We start from the raw sequence: 12,141 nt of genomic DNA, 5'->3' as shown, positions 1-12,141 counted from the left end.
CACTCTTTATTTGTGATGTTTAATTCAAGGCAGTTAAAATAAAACTACTAACTTATAAAGGAACTCTAATTTTTATATGTCTTGTCGTTTGCAAGAACGCTTCTCGAATCATCTCTTTCTTAGAACGAATAACGACGTTAAAATTAAATTGAAATTAATAATGAATTCAGTGTGGCCAAAAGGATAGGTATAGGTGTGTTCCCGTACGACACTTTCAGCTGTGTTCCCACAATGGAAATACGAATAATGATTATAGTTGAGTTGACTGCCATTGGCTACAGTGGTGGTCGCACATAACTAACTTAATTGAGCAAGTATGCATTTAAATGCTAATTAGGAAATTGTTTATCATATACTACATTAAGCTTTAGTGTTAGTAATCTATTTGAGTTGTACTTTAATTGATGAAAGAATGAATAAATAAATAAATATTTTTTTTATTATTTAAAATTAGTGATATACAATGTACATATGTATGTTGCTTATTTATTTTTTTTTTGTTTTTAATAACCCCCAGCCCTACATCAGCATGGATTCCGAAGCGTGTACAGTACCACCACTGCACTCACCGCCTTAGCACCCAAATAAAGCGCAGGCTTAACCAAAATCGCTCCTGCGAAAGGACTGTCCTAGTAGCGCTAAACCTGACAGTCAACCACTCCACGCTACTAGATGATATTATACAGTTGAAAAGGGGTTCCACAGGGTGGTATCCTATCACCCTATCAACTTCTACATATCCAAGCTTCCCCAACCAACAGGTCTCTCTGTTCTCCTATGCTGACGATTGTTCGCTAATGGCGTATGGCAAGGACAGCGATGACCTGTGTGACAAAGTAAACGATTACCTCACTAATCTTTCTCGCTTTTTCTCTGCGAGCAATCTCCAACTTTCCCCTACTAAATCCACGGCAACCCTCTTTATCACCTGGACAAGGGAGGTCAAACTACAGTTTAAGGGTATAGTCGACGCCATACTAATACCGACAGTAAACAACACCACAATTTTAGGTGTTACCTTCGATAGTTTGCTCTCTTTCTCTGTGTACACAACCGCAACAAGGTCCTCAAATCGATTTACGGCAGTACTTGGGTCCATTACAAAGAAATGTTGCTGGTGACATTTAAAGCAATTGGGCGGCCGGTTTTGAATTATGCTGCGACAAAGCTCCAGACATGCCAAAACGCTGAAATCGGGACAGCCACGGGATGCCTCCTGAGGCCCTACATAATGAGGCACAAATGCTCCCAGTCAAGGAGCACAACAAACAGTTTCTACTCGGGTTTCACCCTTTTAGACACCTCCTAGAACCTGAGTCGCCTCCCAGGCTCATCAGAATGCATCTCTTCAACTACTCCGACGAGATCCAGGACAAAACGAAGCGACAACCACTGAACCGGACACACATACGCTCAATGACATTCATCGGGAGATACTTTCCACCTTTCTAATCTCCCGACCGCTGAATGCCGTAAACAGAGTCCAAACAACACTCATGGCCGATGAAGAGATTCAGTTACCCCGAAAGACTCGCGTAACTTTGGCACAGATAGGTCTGGATACTGAAGCATATGTCCAGCGTGTGAAGGCACTCCGCACGATACTAGCCACCTTTTCACATGCCTAATCAAACCTACTCACCAACACTCCTTTCCCTCTGGACCCAACCAGTCGAAACAGCAACTTTCGTGGGCCCACCGTTAGATGAGCTAGACTCCTCCCTCTATTATATGTTAAATTTCGTTTACTTATTTTTGGTTGCCCCAGCCCACGGCCTCATCTACATGTCACTCTGGACAGAAACAATATTCGCTAAGGTGAGGCGGTTCAGATATTTTTGGTAGCACCAAGTCTGTATCTACAGGCGAAGGAGTAAATCTTGAAAGTTCTTCTTTTTCAGAAGTATTGCAGCCGTTGGAACAAAGTTTATTTGTGCAAGTCTGCCATTCGGCTCGTCTCACGTTTGATGCCCACTATAAACACGGAACATCAAATGATAGGAAATTAAAACAAAAGTATCTAATAGTCGTAGATCCGCAAAGGACAATGGCAAACCTCCGTTCTGGTACTAAAAGCGTTCGGGGCGGCATAAGCTGTGGAGTTCTCCATCAAGGCTCATATCAAAACTTGAAGGGGGAGCACGCTTCCCGCTTTCAACAGAAGTTAGGTATCTTAGAGAGATACTTGACTCCAAACTCCATTGGAAGCTATTCATTGAAAATCGGGTAAAGAAGGTCAGCATAGATTTCTACTCCTGTAAATCTATATTTTGCCAAGAATGGGTACTTAAGCCACAGGTCGTTCTCTGAATGTACAACGTAGTGGTTCTGATAATTTTAAAATACGGATACCTGGTTGGTTGGGAAGCTCTTCGGAAGGGCTATAGTGTCACTAAACTGAAGAGCGTGCAAAAGATTTTATCGCATGTATAACTTGTCGCTGTGTTGCCCTTAATGTCGCTTCGCACCTACTTCCCATCGAATTTGATGTAATTTCTACCGCTGCTCAAAGTGCAATGAGGTTAAAGGAGGTTGGCCTCTGGAGGCAATCTCGCAAGCATTTCTCTGAACTTTGAAAATATCTTTCTACCCGTATACCGGAGTTTGAAGGTTGTGCCTGGTATCTCTGTCTGCAATGACGATTCCAAGATAGAATTGGGAGTCGAAAAAAGGTTTTCTCTAAATCAGCCAATTTATCTAATATATTTCCTTAAAACTGCCGAATACTGCTAGTGTTTTTAAGGCAGAAGCCTTTGGGATCCCGCAAACATGTAGGATGTTTAAGGAATGTGCAACGGGGGCAAGGGAGATATTAAAATTTTTTCCGATAGTTAAGCCGGGATCAAGGCTCTGACGAAGCTACGGTGCAGATACAAACTGGTCAACTCCTGTAGAGAGGAGATCAAATCTCTTGGGTGTGCAGGTGACATTTATCTGATCTGGGTTCCAAGAAATAGGAATATAGAGGGAAATGAAATTTCCGACGAGCTTGCCAGGAAGGGGTCGACTGAATTGGTCTCAGAGGTCTTCTACACGGTTATCGGTATTTTATTAAAACCGAATTGCACAACTTATCTCGCAGAAAAGCGTAGAACAAATGGAACTCCATTTCTGCGTGTGTTAATATACTTCGAAAACCCCTTAATAAGAGTGGAATAGATGCAGGACGCAGAGAGTGCTGGGGACTCCACGCCATTAAAATTTCTAATTCGTAGCTGTTTTTACCGGTCATTGGACCATCGGCACACACGCAGAAAAGCTAGAATTACCATTTAATCCCCATTGCAGAAGCTGTGGGTACCTTTCAGAAAAGAAGACTGTTGAGCACTTTCTCTGTAAAAATCCGGGTTTGGCAGCCAGAGTACCCAATTACGGTCTTTGTGTGCTCCTTTCTACGACAGCCTAGAGCAGTCCTCCAACCTAAATTCCATTCCCCCTTCTCCATTACATCAACAGCTCTGGTTCGCTGTAGATATCTGCCCGTTGGAGATCTTATAATGGAATAAAAACGGCGTTTTAGTGCTGCTTGGGTAGTGCCAAGCTGGTACTTCACCAATCTACCTACTTCCCGTACCCACCTCCTATTTTGGAGCGTAAAGAGATCTGGAACTGGCCATAAGGCCGCTTCCAAGGTTAACTGGAGTTCGTGTGACTCTTCTGGCCATTAACCAGCAGGGGAAATCAATTCATGACTCTTAAGCTTCTTTCTGGCTTAATGGTTTCATCATATCATTGAACCAATACTCGTAAATTAATGCAATCGTTTTTCAATATCAGTGCTTGTATAAATTCAAGCCAGCTGTTTGCATAGGTTGAAGGCATCATTTCCGCCTTAGTTAAAATTTTGATCCAGATCGGTTATCTTACACATACTTGTATCTATGGGCAATAAGGAATAGATAAGACCAAATGATTTGTATTGAACGATAATTGGCACTGCATTATCTATATGGTTTGCAGTGATATGTAAAGAAAATTTTGAAATCATACATTCGATTTCATATAAAAATGCATTGCGTGCCCAAGATAAAGACAGACGACGTCTACAATTAAACGTTAAGCTAAATAATTACAGCAAAGTTCGGCGATGTTACATTTTCTTGTCCTGATTGTAGGTTGGCTATTGGCCATCGGCAATGCAGCATACACCTCCACATCACGTCTCTACGCACTGGACGGTCGCATCGTTGGGGGTGAGAATGCCAATATCAGAAACTTCCCCTATCAGGTTTCTGTTCGCTACTTGGGTTCACACAGCTGTGGCGGCTCCATATTGGACACTGGCGATGAGAAAAATAAGGGTTTATATGTTGTCACAGCGGGCCATTGTGTTACGCCCACCTTACCACGGCAACACAGCATAAAATATGGTGTAACGAAGTACAAAGATGAATCCGGTGGCATAGCGTTTGTCGACCGCATCTTTCGACATGAGCAATACAATGCAAATACCATCGACTATGACATTGCTTTGATCAGACTGATGACGCGCATACCATTCTCTGACAAAGCACAACCGATACGAATGGCCAACGCGACACCGCCAGCCGGTACAGCCGCCGTGGTAACTGGCTGGGGTAGTGGACAGGAGGGCGGCCAACTGTTGACCGCATTGCAACAAGTGAGCGTTGAAGTAGTTGATCACAGCGAATGCGAGCAGCAGTATGCGCCATATACTTATAATGCCGTAACAGGGCGCATGTTGTGTGCGGGCGTACCTGAGGGTGGTAAGGATGCGTGTCAGGGTGACTCCGGTGGGCCGTTGGTGGTTGATGGAGAACAGGTGGGTATTGTGTCGTGGGGTATCGGCTGTGCGCGCCCTAACTTGCCAGGAGTATACAGTAATGTGCACACGTTAAGGACATGGCTGTATAAACAGATTAAAAAGTGAAATGATGGAAGGAATAAGGGGCAACGAAATTCAACACAAGAAGGTTGTAGATTTGTATATGTATTTATCCCAGAGAACAATTATAATAAAAAAATATAAATAAAGTTTAAAAATAAAAAAATCTCCTTCAAATTAAGAAGAGAGGACTTAAATTTTTGTTGGTTTGTTGCTCTTCTTGTATTATGGATCCTTGGCGCTGTCCTAGCCGTATGAGTTTGTGCGTGACTACCAGGTTCATAGCCCTAATAGCGATCTCCCCTCGGCAGATAATAGCAAACCTCCGAGTGTATTTCTGCCATCTCTTAATAAAAACTACCTGCCGCACGGAGTTGGCTTAAGATTGTAAGTCCCTCCATTTGTGGAACAACATCAAGACGCACGCCTCAAATAGGAGAAGGAGCTCGGCCAAATACATAGCGAAAAACACATCATCCATCATAATGGACGTTACCGAAAGAAGAACCAAAGTCGCACCCAAACTAACAGGTCCACAGTGGCAGGACAAAAGACTTGCCAGCGAAGTCCCACAGCAGGTCTAGCCGAGACTAGAATGAAACTCCTAGTAGATGGACTACGTAAAGCTTGCGATACTTCCACGCCCAGCCGAGTTGTACGTAAACACATATCTCCTTGCTATGGTGAACGAAAACATGAAACTACTGAGATCAATTTGCCTTCGTGCTAGATGTAAGATGCAGCGCAATAGAGGGAGACACGATTTCGTTGACAATGTTCATATATTCAGATCAGCAAGGCAGTCATTAAAAACAGCTATGAAAACAAGTAAACAAGAAAGTTTTAAGAAACTTTGCGAAGAAGCTGATATCAGCCCTTGGGCCGCAGCTTACCGGGTGGTACTAGCAAAAACATAAAGCGCACAATCACCACAAATTACTTGCCCAGTAAGGTTGTGCTTTTACCCAAGGGAAATAAAAAGCCTGGTGAACCGGCATCTTATCGACCGATATGCTTAATAGGTATAATGGGGAAAATTCACGAGAGAGTTATCTGCGACAGTCTATCATCTTTCGCAGAAGATATGTAGAGGCATTTTATCCACATACCAGTTCTTCTTCTTAATTGATGCGATAACCACTTACGCGATTTTAGCCGAGTTTAACAAAGCGCGCCAGTCGTTTCTTTCTCATGCTAACCGGCGCCAGAACGTTTCTCTCAAACACTCCAAGCGTCGCTTCATCGGATGTTGTCATCGTCCGCGCTTCTGCGCCATACGTTAGGACGGGCATGATGAGAGTCTGGTAGAGTGTTAGTTTTGTTCGTCGGGAGAGGACTTTACTACTCATTTGCCTAGTTAGTCCAAAGTAGCACTTGTTGGCAAGAGAGATTCTACGTTGGATTTCCAAGCTGACATTGTTATCGGTGTTAATGCTGCTTCCTAAATAAACGAAGTTTCAGACAACCTTGAAATCATAATTTTCAACATTGACGTGGGTGCCGATACGCGATTGCGCCGACAGGAGGTACTTCGTTTTGACCTCGTTCACCGCCAGACCCATTCGCTTTGCCTCTTTATCCAGTTTGGAGGTGGCAGAATTAAAAGCACGGTTGTTAAGGTCAATCATTGGTCAATATCATCGGCATACGGAAACAATTGTACGCTCTTATAAAATATTGTGCCTGAGCAATTAAGTTCTACGGCTTCCTACGATTCTCTCCAACGTCAGCTTAAAGAAGGCACAAGACAGCGAGTCATCCTGTCTGAAACCTCGTTTGGTATCAAACGCCTCGGAGAGGTCCTTCCCAATTCTAACGGCGCTGCTCCACATACCAGTTCGGCTTGAGGAAATCCCGCTCAACTGTGGTAACTTTGGACGTTAAAAATGCTTTTAATACTGCTAGCTGGCAGCATATAATAGAAGCCGTCATAAAAGTAGGGGCTCCCAGTTATACCATCAGAACTATTGAGAGCTATTTTTCGGACCGTATACTGCGGTTTAGAGCTGACAAAGGCATTGTGCAATGTAACAGCAGGTGTCCCCCAAAGTTCAGTTTTAGGCCCACTACTATGGCACCTAATGTATGACGGTATATAGAACCAAACTCATTCCATTCGCGTATGATATCGCGGTGGTTATAGTGGCAAAACACATCCAAGATATTGAGTGGATCGCCATCGAATCCCTTGGTAGGATCAAGGCTTGATTGATGTCCATGAACCTGGGATTATCAGAGCACAAAACTGATGTGGTTCTAATAAGTAGCAGCAGGTCAGAAGAATTTATATTTGAACTGTAACTATCAATTCAAAACCCGCTTTAAATACTTAGGGATTATGATTGATAGTCGTTTAAACTTTAAAATGTACCTAAAATATGCTGCGCAGAAGGTATCTGGTGTACAGTCTTGTCTTGGCACGAATAATGTCAAACAACGTAGGCCCTAGCCATAGCAAAAGAATATTATATAGCAGGGTTATCAGCACTGTCCTTTTGTACGCGGCACCGTTTTGGGCTGATGCACTGAATATAAATAGCTGTGCAAAAAAACAAAAAAAAGAATAGTCGTCTATGGGCTAAACACTTTGCGAACTATCTGCGGCTTCCGGACAATTTCCGATTACGCATTCTTCGTCATTGCAGGACTACTCCCGATAAACATTCTGGCAAAAGAAATGAAGTTAGTTTATATAAGATATAATAATATAAGACTATATGAACAAAACTGTAAATATGTATATATACGATCGTCTAACTCCTAGTTGGATCATACGACGTTAACAACTCCTCTTCGCCATCGAACACGGTTTTGTGCAAGGACTCTCAGTTCGGTTCAGGCCTTATTTACGAACCTCATTTCCGCCTCCGTTGAGCGGCGCCAGGTGGTTCGTGGTCTGCCCGCACTTCGTCCTGTAAGGGGTTCCATCGCATCGCCTGTTTGGCGATGCTGTTGTCGCTCTTCCTCAGGGAGTGGCCGATCCATTGCCATTTTCTTCTGCGGATTTCAGTTGCCACATCGGATTGATTAGCCTTCTTCCGTAGAACGGTGTTGGATATAGTTCGAGGCCAGAAAATTCACATTATGCGGCGCAAGCAGCGGTTGATGAACATTTGGAGACGCCTTGTGATCGTTGCGGTGACCTTCCACGTTGTTAAGCCATATAGCAGAACTGACTTGACGCATGAGTTGAAAATTCGCAGTTTGGCGTGTGTAGTTATGTTATTATTTTGCCAGAGTGGTGCAAGAGTGCCGAACGTCGCTTTGGCTTTGGTACTGCTTTCAACGTCAGACTCACTTCCTCCATCTGCGGTGATATACATCCCAAGGAAATTATCCTCGATTTCAAAGATCTTCGCACTCACTTTTAAGGAATCCGATGAGCAATTCAGGTTAAATGCTTTTGTCTTTCCTATAATGATTTTAAGTCCCGTTGCTTGTAACTGTTCATGCATTGACTGTGTCATCAGAACTATAAAGCAAGGCGGAAAGAAATTGCAGTAGAGGAAAAACGTCGTTCGATCGCCCACTGGCAGGACCGGTGGAGCAGGACACCCAAGGGTAGATGAACGCATGAGCAAATACCCATCCTCACGATGTGGCTAGAAAGGAGCCATGGGGGGCAAACTATCAGCCAACCCAATACCTTTCAAGGCATGGGGTATTTAGAAAATGCCTCCATAGATTTGGTCATTTCACAGCTCACCTAATTGCCCTACCTGCACGAAGAGGGAAGAAGATGTTGATCATGTCTTGTTCAGGGAAAGCGCACTGAATTGGCAATTGGCAATAATTTAATAACCTACCAGAGCTGGCTAACAGGCATATGTGAACCAACTATCCTTCATGACACAGCAGGTCACATGTTGCCCAATTGACCGTTGGAGAGTTAATGCAATTATGCAGCATTTCCCTGAAATTATCACCCACAGGCCAACACCTTCTCAAGATTTTCGGCAAAACCATCAGCAATCAGTGTTTCTGAAATCGTATCTGGCATATTTTTAATTTAAAAAATAAATAAATAATTGGCGCGTACACTTCTGTTAGGTGTTTGGCCGAGCTCCTCCTTCTAATTGTGGTGTGCGTCTTGATGTTGTTCCACAAATGGAGGGACCTACAGTTTCAAGCCGACTCCGAACGGCAGATATTTTTAGGAGGAGCTTTTTCATGGTAGAAATACACTCGGAGGTTTGCCATTGCCTGCCGAGCGGCGACCGCTATTAGAAAAATGTTTTTATTAATTTTGCTTTCACCGAGATTCGAACCAACGACCTCTCTGTGAATTTCGAATGGTAATCACGCACCAACCCATTCAGCTACTTACCAAATATTTGGAAAAGAGCACCGATGTAAATGGAAACCGTTTTTTGTTTTTTATATTAAACTAAAGTGTTTTATTTCTCAACAAGTAAAGTTGGAAAACAGGTAAGCCTGAATTGTTATAATAAAAATCAAAGCGCATGCATTTATCAATATAATAAAAAATATGTAAATTAAGTAATATTTGTTCATTGGCCTTTTGTTCTTTTCGCTTTTGTTTGCATGGTGCATCCTCTTCACTCTGTCTTCTCATTTCATACAAAAACTTATAATCACGCACCCTTTTCCTGTTCCTCAAGTTGTTACTACCTCGCCACACTTGCATTTTCTCTTTCTATTTTTCACTATCACTCTCACAAGTATTGCGCTGCTTGCTGCACAATCCATTCGACGTGATATGGTACACTTACGTACACGCCAGGATAATGTTGAGCACAACCAATGCCCCACGAAACAATGCCCAGCAACTTGCCATCCACCACCAACGGACCACCAGAATCACCTTGGCAGGTGTCTTTGCCACCTTCTTCCGCTGCTGCGCATATCATCTCATCGGTGATTACATAATTGTTCACTGCATATTGCACGGCACACTCCTCGCTATCTACAATTTGCAATTCGACTGCCTGCAATAAATTGGTCAATTGCTGTGCTTTCTCATCGTCCTTGCCCCAACCGGTGGCGATGGCTCGTGTGCCCACCAGTGCAGAGCTTTGTGCCAATGGAATGGCTTGAATCGTGCTGGAGTACACCAAAGCTGTTTTCAAAATGACAAGACCCACATCATTGTCATGCGTCTTTTTCACATAGCCGCTGTGGTAGATTAGCTTCTGCACGGCCACGCCCTCCTCTGTGGAATTCGCGATCGTGGATGATCCGGCCACGATGCGTATGGTTGAAGCGAAACGTCCTTTCAGACAATGAGCAGCAGTAATAATAATGCGCGGCGCATAAATCGAACCGCCACAGATGTGTATTAGCACCGACGAGTCGAGACGTATGGAAACTTGATAAGGAAATTTGCCGATATATACTTGATAGCCACCTACAATGCGTCCATCCTGCAGCGGTTGAGCGTTTGGCAAGGCGGAATTGATAGGCACAACGGCGGCCTGTAGTCCTAGCAAGCAAAAGCTCGCTAGTGTAAGTAGACGGAAATGGAGAACACCACTCATCGTTAGCTTATTGAGCTTATCAATTGCGTATACGAAGTAACGAATAGTAATCGATGTGCTTAAGGCGAATTGCGCAAACACTCTGTTGGCATATCTGCGATGATTAAGTGTTTTTATACGACAAATGTTAGTTGGCCAAGGGGCGAACTGAATGAAGTACGAAAACTAATCCGCTATCTTATATGAGGTCGCAAAGGCAAAATGCTGTGGCATAACATTCGGTGTGAAGTTTACTAGCCGAGCCGATAGATTCGGCAATGAAAACTATTCCAAATTTCGAATACTATTTCAGCTATTTTTGTTTTCTCAACTACCTGACAAAGATCAATTCCGAAACTTCCAAACTAAAAAAAAGCTGAAGAAAAATTGCATTATTTCGGTGAACTCTTTTCAAGACTAGCAATGCCAGTGAGCAAAACTGACAGGTTAAGCTTCCCATCCTCAGTGTTATGCGCCTACTTTAGCCAGTATTCGGACGATGCTGGGAAAAACGAGGTAGGTAGGTAGGTAGATGAAATGGTTCAAGTACCAAATGGGCTCTCCGCAAGTAGCACTAAAGTGCCGTTTCGATACCATTATGAGACCTCCAACGGACAGATAACTGCAGTCAACCAGAGCTATTGATGTAACGGAGAAGGTTGATGGGATTGAAGTTGGAGTACTGCTGCAGGCCGTCGAATAATGGACCACCCAGTGACCTTAATCACCTGACTACCACACCCGGACATTCACAGAGAAAGTGTTCAAAAGTCCCCTCCTCTGAAAGGCCACCACATCTACTGTAATGAGGATTAATTGGTCACTCTAGCTTTTCTGCGTGTATTCCGATCGTCCAATGACCGGTAAACACAGCTAAAAGTTTGGAAGTTGAATGGCGGGAGATCCCCAGTACGGCCCTCATTAAAAGCTTTCTCTGTGTGAATGTCCAAGGGAAGAAAGCCTTTCAGGTGCCGTTAAGGTTGAAATATAGACTGAAGATTGGCAAAAGTTGGAGTGTGATGGGACAAATTTTTGGTCATTACAATAGACCTCCAATCTTATTTTCCTGTTTTGTTTTATTTTATTTTATATTTGTATGTATTAAATAATAAAAAAATAATGTATTAAGTAAATGGAATATAATATTGATTTAAACCTTTTTCATTCTTTCAACAGGTAAAGAGTAGTTACTTTTGGCCTATTTTAATCTGCTTTAAGAATTTGATGGCAACTAAAATGTGCATAACTTTCGGCTCATTAAAATTGCAGACAGGCAATATTCTCTCCCTTTAGAAAGCTTAGTGCAGAACCCTACAGAACGCCTAATGCAGAGAATGAGCAACTTTTCCATGGTGAACAGATTTTTAATGGTGTGGCCAATAGTCGACTCTCAGCGAATTTGACAGAATCAGCGGATGGGCTGACGTAGCAGGAGTTATGAACCGGTTTGTTTACGAAAAAGAGTTTGTTAGTGATATACGAAAAAAATGAACACAATGTCACTTCGTTGCCGTCTCAACAGCACCAGATTAGATGAGTGTGTAAAATTATTGTGCAGATTTCAGCTTGCGATTACTCCCATAACGTAGCAGCCTCAGTTGCCCTCACAATTTTGTTTTTCACCATAGATATTTATCGGCCAAACCTAGTAATCTATCATCTTTGCAAGTTTTCTATAAAAACTCGCGAACGAAATTCACCATGCAAAAAGCCAATTGTTTGATTTAAATAGGATCAAATTAGATTTTGACATGGTGAATTTCATTGTGAGTTCTGGCGCATGAGTTGCAAATTCTCTGTTTTAGACATTACTCGTCT

General features: G+C 42.9%; 2 protein-coding genes across 2 annotated transcripts in view; one reads left to right on the top strand and one right to left on the bottom strand.

Annotated features, from left to right (window-relative positions):
* Positions 1 to 4,054: 4,054 nt before the first annotated feature.
* Positions 4,055 to 5,009, top strand: LOC128866167 (trypsin alpha-3-like). Its single transcript, XM_054106689.1, has one exon. The coding sequence runs from the start codon at positions 4,088 to 4,090 to the stop codon at positions 4,889 to 4,891; it is 804 nt and encodes a 267-aa protein (XP_053962664.1). The 5' UTR covers positions 4,055 to 4,087; the 3' UTR covers positions 4,892 to 5,009.
* A 4,239-nt stretch (positions 5,010 to 9,248) lies between these two features.
* LOC128867174 (transmembrane protease serine 9-like) overlaps positions 9,249 to 12,141 on the bottom strand; it is a 33,772-nt gene continuing 30,879 nt past the window's right edge. The window contains exon 5 of the mRNA XM_054108268.1: positions 9,249 to 10,438. Coding sequence (XP_053964243.1) covers positions 9,523 to 10,438 — 916 coding nt within the window. The 3' untranslated portion in view covers positions 9,249 to 9,522. The remainder of the gene's footprint in view (positions 10,439 to 12,141) is intronic.

The sequence above is a fragment of the Anastrepha ludens genome, chromosome 6, assembly GCF_028408465.1.
Source record: "Anastrepha ludens isolate Willacy chromosome 6, idAnaLude1.1, whole genome shotgun sequence".
NCBI lineage: Eukaryota > Metazoa > Arthropoda > Insecta > Diptera > Tephritidae > Anastrepha > Anastrepha ludens.
Note: the sequence above shows the minus strand (reverse complement) of the source record. Positions and strands in the feature narration are given on the sequence as shown.